Here is an 18716-nt window from a genome sequence, read left to right on the forward strand (position 1 = left end):
AGAGAGGGAGAGAGAGAGACAGAGAGAGGGAGAGAGAGACAGAGAGGGAGAGACAGAGAGAGGGAGAGAGAGACAGAGAGGGAGAAAGAGAGAGACAGAGACAAAGCGGGAGTTGAGCGGGGCTGTTGTTTTTTCACCGACGCAAAAACACGTTGGGTCGTTTCAGTGGCAGCACAGCAACTGACCTCATCGTCGGACGCCGGATCGTTGGACTTGCTCTCTTCCTCCTCTTCCTCTTGCTCCTCCTCCTCTTCCTCTGCGGTATCCCCGCCCGCCGCTCCTCTCTCCTCTGCCGGGTTCTCTTCCTCCGCTGGTGAGCGTGAGAGGGGGAGGGCAACAATGAGTTGACTACGTCACTGACAGAGCGTGGACAAAACCAGCTTCCAAACTCCTCGTTAGAAGGAACTAGGGACGCAAAATTCAGGGAATATTCACAAACCTCCAATGGGAATTTATGGGAATAATGGGAATTAACTGAAAATGTATGACACAATTATGGAAATTTGATTAACGGGAAATTCATTCCCATTAATTCCCATGGGGAGTTTGTGAATATTCCAGGAATTTTGCAGCCCTAGCGAGGACTTTGGTGGAAGTGACTGTAGCTTGACTCAGACTTCTGAGCGAAGCCTCGTTTGTTTCTGCGTCTCACCCTCCGCCGGCGCTGCGCTCTCAGCCGTTTGGGCCTCCGCACCCTCGGGCTCCTTCTCTTCCTCCTTTTCCTCCTCCTCCTCCTCCTCCTCCTCTTCTTCTTCCTCCTCCTCCTCCTCTTCCTCCTCCTCAGCGTCAACGCGAGGGTTAGGGTCCACCTTCTTGTACACGTAGTCGTCCTCTGATTTCTGGAGAGGCGGAGAGAGAAACAATAAACTTACAGCAAAACTTTTTCGGACACACATTTTTATCCTTTTGTGGTGAATATAAGACTTAAGTGTGTATGTGTGTACCCTGGGCCAGCCTACAGACAACATGCTGTGTGGAGACGTTTGTGTGTGTGTGTTTGTGTGTGTGTCTGTATGTATGTGTGTGTGTGTCTGTATGTATGTGTATGTGTGTCTGTATGTATGTGTGTGTGTGTCTGTATGTATGTGTGTGTGATCTGTATGTATGTGTGTGTGTGTCTGTATGTATGTGTGTGAGTGTCTGTATGTATGTGTGTGTGTGTGTGTCTGTATGTATGTGTGTCTGTATGTATGTGTGTGTGAGTCTGTATGTGTGTCTGTATGTATGTGTGTGTGTGTGTGTCTGTATGTATGTGTGTGTGTGTGTCTGTCTGTATGTTTGTGTGTGTTTGTATGTATGTGTGTGTGTGTGTGTGTCTATGTATGTATGTATGTGTGTGTGTGTCTGTATGTGTGTGTGTGTGTGTGTGTGTCTGTATGTGTGTGTGTGTATGTGTGTGTGTCTGTATGTATGTATGTGTGTGTGTGTCTGTATGTGTGTGTGTGTGTTTGTATATGTGTGTGTGTGTGTGTGTGTGTGTGTGTGTGTACCTTGGGCCAGCAGAAGAGCACAGCCAAGCCGACGGGCAGCCCCACGGTCAGGATGTAGACCACCCAGAGCCACGGCCTCTCCTCAGCAGCCAGGGACAACTGGGCAAACACCCCTGGCTGGAGGGAGGGATGGAGGGAGGGAGGGATAGAGGGAGGGATGGAAGGACGGATGGAGGGAGGGATGAAGGGGGGGGGGGCGGTCAGGGGAAGAGGGTGGGAAGGGAGGAAAGACAGGTCAAGAAAACAGGGAAGCAAGCTTAAAGGACCATACCGGTCTAAATATGATTTGATCTTCTAAACTAGTTACCCAATGTATATCACATTACCGCAATCAATTTACCAAAGTAAAGCTCACGGTAAAAGATATTGGCCGGGTTTCCCGATAAAGAACCTTCTTAAGGAACCCTTCTTAAGGAACCCTTCTTAAGGAAGCCTTTGTATGGGAGTTAAGAAGTACTTTGGAGTTAAGTGCTTCTTAACTCGTTCGGGAAATTCGTCCATTAGCATTTTCATGTTTCACTTTCATTTCACAAGCTGAACGTGATGGCTTTCAACGTTTTTTTTAAATTGTTCCCTCGTTGCGCTGACAAACTCGCCTCGGTTAGTTTCAAATAATTTTCAGTAGTTATTATTTTAGTTTTAACCCTCTTTGTGCAGCCTACGCCAACGGTCTGTCTTCTACCTGTTTACATGGTAGCCGTTGCTGACAAACTCGCCCCAGTTAGTTTCAAATAATTTTCTGTAGTTTTCATTTCATATTATTTTCGTTTGAATACTTTGAACTCGCGCTATATTCTCTAATCCACCTATGCTAGACTCTCTACCCAGTGTTGCTAGTAACGGCTACCATGTAAACAGGTAGAAGACAGACCGTTGGCGTAGGCTGCACAAAGAGGGTTAAAACTCAAATAATAACTACTGAAAATTATTTGAAACGGGACGAGTTTGTCAGCGCAACGAGAGAACTATTTAAAAATAGGGTTTGAGCTAGAGATCGACCGATATGCATTTTTTAGGGCCGATACCGATACCGATAATTGGCAAATTGAGGTGGCCGATAGCCGATATTTAAGGCCGATATTTAATATCACCAATTCACTTTTTTTTTCTTTTACAAAATGACAAGGAGAGATGCAAATAAAATAAAATATTTTATTTTGGTCTTCACCTGGGCACACATTTAACAGCTCTCATATACTGTATTACAAATGAATTAAAAATAAAAAGCCACAATTCCTCTCATGTCTCATGTTCTCATTCAACAAAATCTAATAAAATAAAATACATTTCAACTGAATGTTTTACAGGCTACAGTAGCTGAACGTTGCCATTTAGAACAGGGCAGGCTACTGCTCTGCTGAGAGTGAGACGGAACGCTGCTACTAATCATGAAACGTAACCAAGCATGCCCAGTGTAGTAAGGTGTTATCAGCCTAATACTCCCAATCTAAGATAACTAGGTTGTGGTGTAAGAAGCATAGCCTCTCAGCCTGCTCACCGCGGAGCTTGTTTCTTCTTTTTTCATATATTGCCCCCACTTCACTAAATACACGCTCACTAGGAACGGAAGAAGGTGGGGGACAGAGATATCTCCTCGCAAGAGGGGCGAGCAGGGGCAACTCTGCCTCGCTGATCTTCCACCACTCGAGTGGATCACTTTTATGGTCAATCACTGACTCTCGTAGGTACCGCTCTAGCTGCTCTTCCAGGCTGGCCCTGACACTAACCACTGCTGACCTGACGCCAAGCAAGGCATCATACATGTGATCAATGAGGTCACTCTTGATGACATAGTCTAAAAAAATATATAAGAAAAAAAGACAAAAACACACAGGTTAATATCCAATTAAACTACAGTCAAGTCACCACGTTTCAAGACATTTTTCCTGCCCGTTTAATTTAGTTTTTAGCCTATTGCAGACACCTAAAAGAAAATAAAGACAATAGACCATTTTACTGTTGGTAAACAATTAAGTGTGCGCATTTTGGCAAAAAAAGAATGAACTCATTACAGCGATATGTAGGCAATTTCGAAACGGGATAATGACGTTCCATAGAAAAAGGTCTATATGAAACTACAGCAAACCACAACAATGTAGACTATTTCTCCAGTGGGAGCAGACTACAGAATTGTCCCTTTGACTGATTTTCAATGTTTTACTTTTCAACACAGCTGAATGTTTCATGACAGAATTGTAACATACTGCACACTTAGACAACAGTATATTAGAGTTGTCTGTTTAATTGAGCGATGCGTTTCGCTCGCTTCGTCATGCTCTCCTTTCGCATTGCTTCGATGAGCCTATAGAAGCAACATGCGAAACGCATCGCACAATTAAACAGGCCCTCCTCAAATATAGACTACTGTTGTCTAAGTGTGCGGTATGTAACAATTTTCTTATGACTAGCTCTGGCTTTATACCTGCACCTTTGATATAGCCTACGCTGTGCACAGGCACCCTCTTTTTATCAGCTGAATGTATGTAGTTTACTATTTGTTTTCATTTGCATTCATGGGTGCTAATTAATAAACTATTTGACAACGGGAAGAGCAGAGTTGCATCCGACATCATATCGTTTTAGGCAACAAGTTGTGCGTAATAGCCTACAAGTGAATGAGCTCATCCAGCTCAATGGGATACGACCGCGTATCAGCAAGTGCCTCTCCGGAGAGGGAGATGGCAGAACAGCATGGGAGATTTCGCTGGTGCCATATCGTTTTTGTTGTGGCGCAGAGTTACATTAATGTACATTAGGCCTACACCTTCATAAGAGTAAAATTGATTTAACAGTTAATTCCGAACGTCCTTCCTCCCCTCACATCCATGCCTCTCAATGCGCTTCCGCTTTCCTATATGTCTAGAAGTGCATAGTTTTGCCTTGATTCAAATAGTCTTAAAATTCGATGTATATTACATCTTTATCAGACTGAATTAAATGTTTTTTTTAAGATCCTTCTCCCCTCTTTACAATGCGCTTTCATTGTCCACAAGTGGAAAAAAAGTCTAGACGTTGAGCTAGCCCGCTGGACCTGTCAGTTTTACCGCTCCATAAAATCTCCCGAGCTGAGCTGGTGTAATTCCTCCGGTGGGCTACTTACTGACTCATGTTAAGTTAGCTAGCAGACCATTTCCTAATAAGGTGTAAAATGGCTGAGTGACTTTGATTTGAACTACAAGGATGGGAGAGCCAATTGGTGACGTTAGCTAGCTATCAGTCAGACTCAAGCCAAGGGAAAGTTCTAGCAACTAGCATAGCCTAGCTTGTTAAGGCTAGCTAACGTTAGTTGCATTACTTCCACGTTATTGGAGGCTGCCTATTATGAAAATCAATTTAACATGACAAAACTATTAATTTTCGGTGATTGTGTGCCTTAACTTACCGTTGGAAATGATGCAGTCTCCGAGTAGACCCTCCGCGATGTGCACGGCACGCTTCTTGCTCACCAACATTATATGGCTCTTTCGTAGTGACGCAATATCGGCCTTATAAAGCCGATAGCCGATATGACGCCAAAACGTGAATATCGGCCGTAATTATCGGCCGAGCCGATTATTGGTCGATCTCTAGTTTGAGCCATCACGTTCAACTTGTGAAATGTAAGTAAAACGCGAAAATGCAAATATCTTTTAACGTGAGCTTTACTTTGGAAAATGGATTGTGGTAATGTGATATAGTGATTAGTTTTAGGAGATCAAATTATATTTAGACCGGTATGGTCCTTCAACAACCTTGATGTATTTGTGCTGTGGTCTCTTCATGATGCAGGTTGTGTGTGTGTGTGTGTGTGTGTGCGCGTGTGTGTGTGCGTGTTTGTGTGTGTGTGCATGTACCTCGTTGGCGCTGGCCACCAGCTTCTTGAGCCCCCAGCTGTCGGAGGCCCAGCGGTCGGCCACCTCCTTGTGGGAGGTGATGATGAAGTTGTCGAAGTAGATGTCGGAGGTCATGGACCACAGCTCCAGACCCAGCGCGCCGAACGACATCATCTGGAACGGGTGCAGGTCCTCGAAGAAGTCCGGGTTGGGAATCTTACGCGGACTCCACACACCCTGGGAGAAGGAAACAGTTTATTGTTCTTGCTCTGTAAATGTTCTTAGCCAACAGACAAACATTTTCCAGGAGCTTGCTCAACTGTCTCGTTGAGAGGTCAGGGAAGAATTCTTACAGCTTTTTCAGTCTCTCAGTGTTTTTTTTTTTTTGCTTCCCTCTGGAATATGTAATGTAATGTAATATGTAGGTCCCATCCCCCCATTGTTCTCTGTAAAGCGCATCGTGTTGCCTATGTGTATGAAATGCTCTATACAAATAAAGTTTGATTTGATTTTGATTTGACAGAGGAGAGGTATGGGCGGGGTTCAGAGGTTAAAATAGGTTCAGGACCAAACAGCTACTCCTGTGACGATCTAAGAGGAAGAGGGACATGGCGACTCTGCAGTAAAAGTGACTAGTATTTTTAGGGAGGCCCTGGAGGGAGGGAGGGTTCAGACCTGTCCAGCTTCGAAGGACCCACCTGGTAGTTTGTGTTGTCCACCAGAGGGGCCTTCCACTTGCCCCTGTACTGGGGGTTGTTGACCATAGGGGGTTTCCACTCCCCGCAGCCAGGGGCGCTCTCACACGCCGGGTTAGGAACCTGGGGTGCCTCCCACTCTCCGTCCATTTCCTCATCCCTGGAGAGAGAGGGATGGAGGGAGAGAGAGAGAGAGAGAGAGTGACTGGGGGGACAGGAGACACAGTCACTGCAGATTCAAAAAGCTGAATGAATGTGTGTGTGTGTGTGTGTGTGTGCTCCGCTCACCAGTCGTCTGGCTTCTCTGCGCTGGGGTCGGATATGAACTTGGGCTCCTCGTCCAGCCAGCCCTCAGGCTTCACAGCGTCGGGGTCCTGGGTCTTAGCAGGAGCCTCCTCATCCCTGGAACCAGACGCATCACTGTCAGTCTGGTCTGATCAATGACTGCCTCAGAGAGGGAAGGACGGAGGACGGGAGGAAGGAAGGAGGGAAGGAGGGAAGGAAAGAATGAAGAAAGGAAGGAAGGAAGGAAGGAAGGAAGGAAGGAAGGAAGGAAGGAAGGAAGGAAGGAAGGAAGGAAGGAAGGAAGGAGGGAAGGAAGGAAGGAAGGAAAGAAAGATGTAGGGAGGAAGAGAAGGAGGGAAGGAGGGAGGAAGAGAGGGAGGGAGGGAGGGAGGGAGGGAGAGAAGGAGGGAGGGAAGGAAAGGCCTCACCAGTCGTCTGGTTTGACAGCCTCCGGATCGGGTATCTTGGGCCTCTCGTCCCAGTCCTCGGGCTTGGAGTCCTGGGGGTCGTCGATCTCCTTGGCCGGGTTGACGGGGGGGATGAAGTCGTGCAGGAGGCTGCCGCGGCTCACGCTGGACTGGTCGATGAGCAGCTCGTAGCTGTTGTCTGGGTTCAGGACTGGCAGGGAGGGAGGGAGGAGAGAGAGAGGAAGAGTGGAGAGAGAGGGAGGGACGGTGGGTATGAGGGATTAGTAAATCCATAATGCTTTTATGAGAGCTGTAATACACGCACATCTTTCTTTTCAGAGTCAAGGATAAAGGCTCTAAGATACATCTAGGAATCCCTCCCCTCAAACGGATGCACATTCACACATAAGCCTACAAGCCTTCCCTAAAACAAAAACACACACACACCTCTCTTCCTCTGTCTGTCTTATCCAGGGTGTAGAGGTAGGTCTGTCTGTCTGTCTTATCCAGGGTGTAGAGGTAGGTCTGTCTGTCTGTCTGTCTTATCCAGGGTGGAGAGGTAGGTCTGTCTGTCTGTCTGTCTTATCCAGGGTGTAGAGGTAGGCCTGTCTGTCTGTCTTATCCAGGGTGTAGAGGTAGGTCTGTCTGTCTGTCTGTCTTATCCAGGGTGTAGAGGTATGTCTGTCTGTCTGTCTTATCTAGGGTGTAGAGGTAGGTCTGTCTGTCTGTCTGTCTTATCCAGGGTGTAGAGGTAGGTCTGTCTGTCTGTCTTATCCAGGGTGTAGAGGTAGGTCTGTCTGTCTGTCTTATCCAGGGTGTAGAGGTAGGTCTGTCTCTCTGTCTTATCTAGGGTGTAGAGGTATGTCTGTCTCTCTGTCTTATCTAGGGTGTAGAGGTATGTCTGTCTCTCTGTCTTATCTAGGGTGTAGAGGTAGGTCTGTCTGTCTTACCCAGGGTGTAAAGGTGGGTCTTCTTGTCAGTGTAGAACTTCTTGAGGTCCACGTCGGCCCTCTTGGCGTGCTTCTCCTCCAGGTCCTTGTTCAGGGGGTTCTGGTGGCGGAAGATGAAGTGCAGCTTGTAGTCCTCGCCGCACTTGTCGGGCCCGAACATGATGCTGTAGGGCGTGCGGTCCTGGAACTTCTCCTGGGGTAGGGGGTGGAGGGGGGGGGGGGGGTGGAGGGGTGGAGTGGGTGGAGAGGGTCAGTGTGGGTGGAGAGGGTCAGTGGCACTCAGATATTGGTGGGTTTTATCTGAAATTTCATTTCATGTATTTCCTTATTTCGCAGGGCCGATGTCCAGTTGAAAACATACATTTCATTTCATCTGAAAATGAAGTCTGAGCCAGAATATCACAGGTGCGTCATACGCATATGCAATGTAAAAAAAGATTATTATTATTTTTCTTTTTATTAATAATTTATCTTGGCCAGCGGATCCCATAAGCTTTAGGCAGGCAGCACAGAATGAGTAGGCTAAGTCTATCTTTGACAAATTGACAAACACAGTCACAAAAATAATTTGGTCAACTGCTATGATAGAAGACAAGGGCTTAATGGAAGCGTTGCAAATGATGTCCTCCAATGCAGCTACAAGCTGTCATCAAGAAGCAAGAGGTTTAAATATGGCTCAGAGGTTGAACATGTTGCTCAGATTGATGGCCTTACATATAACAAGATATTGCAAATGAGAATTTAATAAAACAATATATTGACTTCTAAATGACTAGACCCACCTTTTGTAATGTCTATTTGGCTGCCATAATAATGTTATGTATTTTAATGGAAATATCTTAATTTTCTTCATTTCTTTTCCCAGCAAAAAATGATGTGATTAATTGTGATTAATTAGATTAATTAATTACAGATCATGTAATTAATTAGATTACATTTTGTAATCGATTGACAGCCCTAATTATAGTTTTTTTTTCTCTTATCGTTGGCGTCTTTTTCATTTCAAACCCTATCGGGAGGTTCTAGTAGTGAATGACATCAGGCCAACACAATAAGTACTAGATATGAGGTGGTGATGGTGATGGCGTACCATGTCCAGGTCGTCTGTGTTGGACAGCAGTTTGATGTAGGCTCCGCCACAGTCGATCCCATCCTGGAAGTTCACCTCATACCTGGGAGGAAAACACAGGTTTCTCTCCAGTCACTGTCCTCATAGACGTATGTTTGAAATCAGTGTTTGTGTCAGCGGATGACCGCGCCATCGCAGGACGGGCGTGAAGCTGAAGAGGTGAACACTCACTGGACGACGAGCGCGTCGTCCTGGAAGACGAAGGGTTTGTCCAGCAGGGCGGCGATGGCGTGGTGTTTGGCGCGGGACTTGAGCACCAGCCCCAGGTCACCGGGCACCCGGTTTTCCTTCACCTGCTCCACAGACCACTTCCCTGGGGACAGAGGAGAGGGGTTAGGACGGAGGAGGGGACACACACACAACCTATGAATGTTCAGAGAGAAAGATCAAAACAACCAAATAACCAGACCAGGGCCTGTCATAATCCCTGTCCCTCTGTGTCTAACACACACACAAACGTACACACACACATACTTCTGCAGCTATGTACCGTCATATTTTGCTATGTCATCATCTGCGTCCTCCTTCATCGTCTTTGACACCTGCCATCTAGAGGTCAAAATAAAGTCAATTTCTTTTTAATAAAGTGTTATAGAAAATATATAATAAAGTGCTTATAATAAAGTAATATAGTGTTATACACCTCGAAAGTAAATCTGTGTTCAAGACCAAAGCTTTCATGAAGTACAGCAGCGCCCCTACCTGTCCAGAGTGCCGTCATCAAATGTCTCAGCGAAGTAGACCTCTCCAGTAGGAACCGGGGTCTTGTACGTGACCTGTGGGGGTTCCATCAATGAGAGGTAATTGCACCATGTCATGTTTGGTTCCAAAGAACCTCACTTTGGGCTTGCAATTATATAAACCACACAATTTAACAGACCAGTATGAGCGCACAGGGTAAGTGCGAAGGTCTTGATGAAGCTGCTCATCGATGCAAAACTGACCCCCGGGTCAGCATCTAGAGGTCAATAACGCCCCCAGAGCCTATTCGTTCCCTCCCACCTCCTGTGCGGCCCGACCCCCGACTGACCTGGAAGGAGACGTTGGCGTCCGCCCCGGCCTCCTCCTCCTCCTCCTGCCCCCCCGCCTCCTCGGCCTCCACCGTCTCAGCGGAGTCGTCCTCCTCTGCCAGCAGAGCCTCGTCATCGTCCTCCTCCTGGGCCGCCGTGGGAGACAGGGCCAGGGAGGATAGGAGCAGCACACACACCCAGCCCCACCGCAACTTCATCTGGAGAAGGGAGAGAAGGAGAAAGCGAGAGGGAGGGAGAGAGAGAGGGGGAAGGAGGGAGTGATAGAGGGAGGGTGTGAAAGATCCGTTTGAGGTAGGCAGACAGGGAGAGTGACGAAGTGAGAAAGGAGGCCGTTAAGGGAGAGGTAGAGGTTGACAGCGGGGGAGGAGGAACGAACGAGGGGGAGGAGAGAGGTAGAGATGTGTGACGAGAGCGAAATGAAGGGTAGAGGAGAGGGAGGAGTGGGGGGAGATGGACAGATACAGAGACAGAGATGTCAGGTCGTGTACAGTTGTTTACAGTCTGTCTTCTACTTCCTGCTCCAGCTGGAGTGCTTTGTACACCCTGATCTTTTCATCTCCCAAGATATTATGAAATCAAATCAAGTTCTCTCCATTCCTCTCCCAAGTAATGCATTTCCGCTACATCAGTGGCTTTTAGGATAAGTGTATATATCCCCCTTCATATCGTAGATGGCAACAATTAAACCATAACATACAAAGCTAAGAGCTTCCAAACAAAATACACTGGTGGGCTACTGGTTGGCTTCAGAAGACAAGGTCTGCCAAGTTTCCAGTGATATGAAATTATGAACCAAAATAAAGCATAATACAATTCAATGGATGTCTGGTGGGCTTGTCTGATGACCCTTTCACAACATCCATCTTAAGAGAACCATCTGTATAACAATGTACAGTTTTACAATGACATCCCCTATATTGATCTGGTGACTGGTCCCATCTGGTATGTCTCTCGGTGAATAGACGTGTCTCCAGGGGAAGGGTGTATTGCATTTGCACTTATTGCAGGCAGATTAAGGCGAACATTTCAGGGGCTGTACGTCAAGGACTTTGGTGAAAGGGGGCAAATAAGGAGAGGTTTTTTCAACCCGTCAATCTAATAACACATGATTCTTGGGTGTGAGTCGGGTCGCTGGCAAAATAATATAAAGCGGCGTTCGAAACCAGAGTTACAAGGTGCTGAGAATGTTAAAGATAACAGAAATAGAAAGTTAGAAACAGAAAATAACAATATAAAAACATTAAAACTGCACAGAAGCCAAACGCACATTACAAAACAGAGTGCTTACGAAACAAGAGAGTTTTAACAGCTTGACTGTTTGTTTTTTAGAACTAAGGGAAGATGGGTCCAGAGAGTGGGAGCTACAGTACACCTGCAAAAGCTCAGTCACCCTTTAAAAGAAAGTTCGGTCACCCTTTGTTTTAAACCTAGATTTCGGGACAGGCAAGAAGGCTGATCTCAGTGATCTCTCACTGTGGCCAGGGGACACAATAGGTGATTAAGATCATTTTCAAATCTATTCTGTAGCCAATGGGTAACCAATGTAGAGCAGCCACTGGCCAGCACTGGTGTAACGTGACCTACGTCATGTCTTGGATAAGAGTCTAGCGGCCGGACTCTATTTGGACAAACCGGAGCAGAAACACAGAAGAGCGACTCATTGTGGTGAACAGTGAATTGCAATAATCAAGACAGGAGAAACTGAGGGGACAACAACATGAATGAAACATGAAAATCTGGCAAATAGGAGGCAAAGCAGTCAAGGGCAGTCTCAGTGCTACCCACCCATTGCTGAAGCCTACTGGAAAATAGTGGTCGAGTTAATAGTGTCAAAAGCTGCACTTTAGTCAAGCAGCAAGACAACTGAACACTCCCCAGCACCAGCACGCATTAGGATATCATCTGAACCCCTGGGATATCATCTGAACCCCTGGGATATCATCTGAACCCCTGGGATATCATCGAACCCGTGCGAAGAGCACTTTCAGTACTGTGCCTCGGACAAAAACCAGACTGGAACTTATCAAAGATACTATTGTTTTCCAGGAAGAGTTGCTTACAAGCTACTTTGTCGGAGACTTTGGCAATGAAAGAAGTTAGGAATAGGATATAGGTCACGAAACCACTGACTCCCCTGGATAGCTAATAGATACAATCGCCGGGGGAGCCCCGAGGAACGGGGGGCAAATGAAACGACACAACTGGCTAGCACTGACAGAGGTGTCCTCAATGCTAGCTAACGTTAGCCCAGTTCACATATATCCGCCTCTGTCTAATAGTGCTGGAGCATTCTGTAACTTACGGGTACATTCGCTAGCTATAGACAAGTTCGCCCTTGCAAGTCCGACTGAGCCATATGGCCCTCGACACCAACTAGCCTGCTAGCTAGATATACAAAGTAACTAGCATAGCATATTGGCCATATAGCTCACGTTAGATAGCCGTGCTGTTATCTATCAATCAGACCGCTAACGTGACTATGCTGCTACGGGACGTCCACGACCAGCAGCTCCTTCTGCTCGGCTCCTTCTGCTCGGCTCCTTCTACTCAGCTCCTTCTGCTCAGCTCCTTCTGCTCAGCTCGCATAGCGGCTCGCGCCACTCGCGCCTTTCCACTGCTAAATGATCTATAGCTCGTGCTGACGGTACATGGCTATTGCTAAATTCCAGATTGTAAAATATATTTTATATTGGCAACCATTACAACTAACGCGTTTCACTTGGTTTCGTTTAACAGACATAAGCTAGCTAGCTATGCTGGCTTAGCGAGCTAGTCAAAGGGACGTTAGCCAAGACACGCACTGCGAATATCACAACTGTCATCATGCTATTGTGCGCTAGCCTGGCAACAAGCTAAGCTAAGCTAGCGGTGGTGATGGTGTAGGTGTCAGTGTGTCAGGGAGAATGAATGAGTGCGAGCAAACAAACCTTGTGAAATTGTGAAAGTACTCAAAATACGTAAGCCTTTTCTTTGGTAAATATCCGCGAACGACACTTGTGTTCACTGCGGATATTCTCGGTCCAGTTGGAGTGAATACGCGGGGGTACCGGGCCTGAGGAGATGCTTCTGGCTGCAGGGTGCTAGCAGGCTGCTGAAGACCCAGACGATGACAGCAGCGACACGGCGGACCAGCGGTTGGCGACTCCTGCACACTGCGCATGCTCAGAGACCTGGTTTCAAAATTAAAGTTCTCTCTCTCTAAAAACAAAGATTCAGATTTTATTCGTGACATGTTTTATAGTACAGTGTATAATGTCAACAGTACAGTTAAATGCTACTACCACCTCCGTGATAGTGATAGAAACAAATAATTGTAATGTTATGTATTATTGTAAAGTACATTAAAGACATTACTCTACCCTGTCATATCACCGACCTCAGCAGGGGTTAGCTAACTGTCTTACAATTATTATAGTCACCATATTATCGGCAACGTAGTCATAAAAAGGAGGAAACCAATCTTATTCATGAAGTCACTGCAGATAATTGTATTGATATCTAATAAGTTCGGAAACTTTTATTTTGATATAACATTTCCTTAGCTCTACCGGGGCGGAGTTCACGTGTTGATAGGGCTTTTTGAGCACGTTTGGAAAGACAGCAAGAAATATAATTTACATCAATCTGCTAATATATAGCCACAATGAAAGATACGCCGTTGTCAAATTGTGAGCGAGACTTCTTGCTCAAAGCGATTGAAGAGAGGAAGGTAAGTAACACGCTGTTTCAGCACAGGGTGACTTTAACGAGGCAAGCTAGAATGAGCTTAGCATCTCTTGTTTTACATTGCAGTTCACATTATGATCTAGATGCACTAGCTAGCTAGATGTCCTTAATCTCACTTTAATATGCGTTCATCTGTAGCGCCTGGATGGAAGACAGACATATGACTACAGAAATATAAAGATCTCCTTCGGCACAGACTATGGATGCTGTTTCGTTGATCTCGGGAAGTCGAAGTGAGATTTCTCCTCCAGATTCCCCAGGCCTGATTTACACAAAGATTTATTAAGAAGCTAAGTAACTTAGCAAATCCATTTCACAACATTGTACATTTCAGGGTTATGGCCCAAGTTTCCTGCGAACTCGTGGTCCCAAAAGAGAACAGACCTTCGGAAGGAATCATGTTCTTCAACGTAGAGCTGTCACCGATGGCATCGCCAGCTTTTGAGCTCGGCAGGTAAGATACATTCTTATCTTTTAACACACACACACACACACACACACACACACACAGCCGCCCCCAACACATGCGCTCTTTCTCCACAGGCAGTCAGAGCTGCTGGTGAAGTTGAACAGACAGCTGGAAAGATGCCTTAGGAACTCTAAATGCATTGACACAGAGTCCTTGTGTGTGGTGTCTGGAGAAAAGGTCTGTATTAAGGTCTAGCCAATTCATAGCGTGCACTGCATGTGTATGTACCTACTTATCATAGTCTACCGGTAGCCCACACACTGAATCTATATGCGTTAGTTACTCTGTGTGTGTGTGTGTTCGTCCCTTCGCCAGGTGTGGCAGATCAGGGTGGACGTCCACGTCCTGAACCACGACGGAAACCTGATGGACGCCGCCAGCGTGGCCGCCATCACGGCACTCAGCCACTTCAGACGGCCCGACGTCGGCATCCAGGGGGAGGAGGTCACAGTGGTGAGGGCGGTTGCCGCCGGCAACTCCCCCCCCCCCCCCTCCCCAAGGAAACTAAAGCTCTGTGATTGTGTCTGAGGTACTGGCGTTTGAATGACTGTGTGTGTGTGTTTTTTACAGTACAGTGCGGAGGAGAGAGACCCCATCCCTCTCAGTATCTACCACATGCCCATCTGTGTGAGCTTCGCCTTCTTCCAGCAGGGGTAAGTCCCTCCTCCTCCCAGACCCACATGTACAAAAGATCATCCACACCAGACATGTAGAAGATCATCCACACCAGACATGTAGAAGATCATCCACACCAGACATGTAGAAGATCATCCACACCAGACATGTAGAAGATCATCCACACCAGACATCCACATTTCTCCCTTCATCCTGTCTGACTCCTCTTTTCACCTGCCCCTTCATTCTCCCCCACCCCCCTGTTCCTTTGAACACACACTCTCTCTCTCTCTCACACACACACACACACACACACTCGCGCCCCTACGCACCTGTGTCCGCCTTCCCTCCCCCGCCTGGCGTGTGTGCAGCACCTACCTGCTGGTGGACCCGAGCGAGAGGGAGGAGCGCGTGATGGACGGCCTGCTGATGATGGCCATGAACAAGCACCGCGAGATCTGCTCCATCCAGTCCAGCGGCGGCATCATGCTGCTCAAAGAACAGGTGTGGGCGGGAGGCGGGGCGGGGGGGGAGGGACGCCGGTGCGCCGCCAACTGGATGCCGTGGTGGCGTACGCACCAGCAATCGACACCAACACCATGTACATGCTGACATCGGCGTGTTATGTGCGTTGACGATCGCTAGCCGCCAATCGAGGCTCCGAACACGTGTCTGTGTGGATTGTTGAACGCGCGTGTGTGTGTGTGTGTGTGTTGGCAGGTGCTGAGGTGCAGCAAGATCGCCAGCGTCAAAGTGTCGGAGATCACGGAGCTCATCCACAAGGCCCTGGAGAACGATAAGAAAGCCAGGTGGGGCGTGAGAAGGAAATCTTTTACCACAGTTGTTCTTGTTCTCTACGAAAGGTCGAGGTGCACTCTGGCTCAGAAGCACTTCTTGTTATATTTTTTGTAATTCTCGTTACATCCCGACAGCAATCGGTAAATAAAGTGCTCCGACACTAAAATGAAATACATCTGTGATCTCTGGAAGTTGCAGGACTGTAATAAGTGCATCCAATCATTTGGAGTTGTTAGCTTGATTGAATGATTGGATGGCCTACCTGCCTGTCAACCTCCCTACCTGCTTAGCGAGTGTCACTTGTTTTCCCCTGGTTTCGAGGAGTGACTTTGGACAGAGGCCTGAAGGGAGGGGATTTTGTCAGTTGCATTTTTCTGAAAAAAAAAAAAGGGAAAAAAATCGTAAATCTAACAGGAAATCACAAACTGCGTACTGCACCTTTAACTGATTGTTTGGGTCAGGCACCTGCTGTCTCTATTATACTAGATGTTACGCATCTCCTTGGCCATGACATTTTCCTGGTTTCGAATGTCAATTCGTTCCAGGAAGGACGGGGGCAGGTGTGGCTTCGCGGAGTCGATGCCCCGCGAGCGAATCACGGCGCTGAAAAAGGACGAGACGCCGGTGGAAATGACGAACGTCACCGAGAAAGCCAACGAGATCATCCAGAGGGCAGAGCCCCCGCCCCAAACGTATCCTGACCAAAAAAACAACAACAACAAAGTCCTATCAGAGTGATGGCTTCTGTCTGGCCGTCAGAGTACAGAGCTGCGTCACCGTAATCTCTGATCCAACTCTAGAGATGGAGAGATACAGACATCTGAGACGTCTCTCTCTCAGATCATCTCTTCTCTCTCTCTCCACCTCAGCTCCGAGCCTCTTTATCCATGTCAGATCTAGTTCGATCCGTTTCTATGCTCTCCATCTCTGCTGCCCGAGACTGTGCTCCTTGACCCGCTCCTCTGCCAGGGTGCCCTCTCCAGTGCTGCCCGTCCCGGGCACAGGCCAGGTGGGCGAGGGGCTGCTCAACACCTGGGGGCTGGAGGAAGACGAGGAGGAGGAAGACGTGGAGGAGGAGGAAGAAGTGATGATGGTGGAGGAGAAGAGAGGTAAATTAGACGCTAGCCAGGTGTCGTTGGTGTGATGGATGGATGTGTGCTTGTAAAAGGTGTAGTTATTCAGCTGGTGTTGTTCCGTTTCCTGGTCTGAATCACATTCTGACTAGCCGTCGGTCTAAGCATGGGGTTCCGATGCAGCTGGCCGCCGGGGACCGAGGTTTGCGCCCCGGTCTCGCCTGATCCGAACGTGGCCGGAGTGGCATATCGGGCTGTCACTCCCGAGGGTGGTTAGTTTAATTTCGCCGCAAGGGTCCACCGCTCTACGGTGACCCCGTCTGGTGTGGGAGTTACGGTCGCAGAAGTCGGGTAGCTGTCTCTAGCGGTCGCGGGTTCGAGGGAGTCGGGTAGCTGTCTCTAGCGGTCGCGGGTTCGAGGGAGTCGGGTAGCTGTCTCTAGCGGTCGCGGGTTCGAGGGAGTCGGGTAGCTGTCTCTAGTAGTCGCGGGTTCGAGGGAGTCGGGTAGCTGTCTCTCTCTTCCTGATCACGGGGTCGTGCGACGGATCATCCACAGCAGTGACAGGGGACGACTGGACAATAGGTCAGGTGTGATTTGCTGCCAAACTGGGTGAAAATGGGATCAAATCAGAAATATGTATATTTTATCATTCTGATTGCCCAGTTTTCTGTGTCTGTTTCTTTCAAGGGGATGTGGTGCTCATATCGGACAGCGAGGAGGAGGAAGTGGTCATACTGAACCAGGAAACACCAGAGCCGGCACCCAAGTACGTACCTCTCTATCGCGCAGCCTTGGGTCTTTGAGCACCTGTCCGCAGTACCTGACAACTCAGGTGTGCAAAAGACTCGGTTGTTCAATTCTAGATAGTCGCCATTCAAGTAGAAGAGGCAAGAAATAAGTAGACGATGACGACAGCAAATATGGGTCTCTTTCCGCGTGTTGATGGGTTTATAGGTCCGTGGTGGAAGTGGAGTTGAAGTCATGAACTGGGACTTGAAAAATATTCTCTCTTTGTCTCTCAGGACCGGATTGGCCAAGAAAATGAAAACGAAGTCTACGTAGTGAGACGCCAATTCATAACCCCCTCCTTACTCTCAAATAGATTTTATAGCTTTGTGAAACTTGTGCTGCTGTATATGATCCACTCTGCCTTTTCAATAAAGATACATTTCCATATGCCATCTTTTATTTGGATAGTTCCATTCATTTAAGATGTTCAAACATAAGCTTTACTCATAAAGATGTCATCCTGGACAAAGGCTTAGAAGCATCTAGGGAGCATTGGGACAGAGGCAGCCTCTGCTAACTTCCATAAGCACACAAGCCTTTTCTTCCTGTAGTTCACCTCCACGACCACAAGGTGTCGGTCTTCCCTCAGTGCAGGCTGTGTGCCATGTCTAGGCACAGTCAGCAAACTACAAGTTGGTTGGCAATGAACTGAAAGAAAAAAAACAAAACTATTTAATACTAATAAAAAATGAGCCAGTCGGACAGAAATCAATTTTCACAAAATGTATTTTGTTACAAAGGCAAGATATTCAAGGAAAATAAGTTTGAAGACACTTTTTGCAGCTCGGTGAAGACCATGAGATTGCACAATAATGAACACTTGTGGTAAAGCTACAATCATGACTGACACACAAATACAAATGTTATAGTGCAACTGAAACCACATGAGACCAAACAACAAATTCAAGGCAGTTTTTGCTCTTCGACGTACAGATTCAGATTCCTTCACTGTTGCATCCCTTCTACAGGTACGAGGGAGTACAAATCTTAGGTTTTGGCTCCTCACCCTCAGCCTCGTGAGACCATCCTGATCTCGCGAGCTCACATTCTGTCTCTCCACAAACAAACCATCTGGCGCGTCAGGTTACCTCAACCTGGCAGCAACAACAGAATAACACCACAAGATGATTGCAATGTAGCATGTGTGTGGAGAGGCTTGAAGAAGAGTTTTTTGCTTTTATGGAAAGAACAGACATGTATAGATTAAGGAATATTAATTAATGGCACAAGTATAAGTTTATAAATATGTTTGGTTTCATTTATGTAACATTTTCCAGACCAAGTGAACACACAACATGCAGAAAATAGCCACTTCACACATGATACAGGCTAGGAAAGCTAATCAGCCACAAATCACATGACATGACTAGTGTTTCTATAGAAGGACTGCATTATAAATAATTAAATATAATTAATATCAATTTAAAAAGCTCTTGTCATCTCTTGA

The 18716-nt window shown here is 47.0% G+C and overlaps 2 protein-coding genes across 2 annotated transcripts; one reads left to right on the top strand and one right to left on the bottom strand.

Moving 5' to 3' along the window:
* Positions 1-611: 611 nt before the first annotated feature.
* clgn (calmegin) lies at positions 612-12848 on the bottom strand (the record flags this gene model as incomplete). The annotated part of the gene is made up of 13 exons (XM_084454680.1): positions 12727-12848; positions 9799-9996; positions 9471-9544; positions 9259-9317; positions 8940-9081; positions 8730-8811; positions 7640-7832; positions 6711-6900; positions 6286-6399; positions 6001-6157; positions 5324-5539; positions 1491-1607; positions 612-839 (listed from the first exon to the last, which is right to left on the bottom strand). The coding sequence occupies exons 2-13, from the start codon at positions 9994-9996 to the stop codon at positions 612-614; spliced, it is 1770 nt and encodes a 589-aa protein (XP_084310806.1). The 5' UTR covers positions 12727-12848.
* Positions 12849-13371: 523 nt separating this feature from the next.
* Positions 13372-17630, top strand: exosc9 (exosome component 9). The gene is made up of 12 exons (XM_084454509.1): positions 13372-13508; positions 13664-13758; positions 13860-13979; positions 14069-14171; positions 14310-14447; positions 14565-14647; positions 14981-15113; positions 15330-15418; positions 15953-16099; positions 16377-16516; positions 17168-17246; positions 17503-17630. The coding sequence occupies exons 1-12, from the start codon at positions 13443-13445 to the stop codon at positions 17540-17542; spliced, it is 1233 nt and encodes a 410-aa protein (XP_084310635.1). The 5' UTR covers positions 13372-13442; the 3' UTR covers positions 17543-17630.
* Positions 17631-18716: the final 1086 nt, after the last annotated feature.

This window comes from Borostomias antarcticus, assembly GCF_949987555.1.
Source record: "Borostomias antarcticus genome assembly, chromosome: 20".
Lineage (NCBI taxonomy): Eukaryota > Metazoa > Chordata > Actinopteri > Stomiiformes > Stomiidae > Borostomias > Borostomias antarcticus.

Bases quoted from the DNA above. Each gene is read 5' to 3' on its own strand.
- exosc9 (XM_084454509.1), top strand. From the start codon at position 13,443: ATGAAAGATACGCCGTTGTCAAATTGTGAGCGAGACTTCTTGCTCAAA. The intron at 13,980-14,068 runs GTAAGATACATT...CTTTCTCCACAG, and splicing joins CCAGCTTTTGAGCTCGGCAG to GCAGTCAGAGCTGCTGGTGA. The intron at 14,448-14,564 runs GTGAGGGCGGTT...TGTTTTTTACAG, and splicing joins AGGGGGAGGAGGTCACAGTG to TACAGTGCGGAGGAGAGAGA.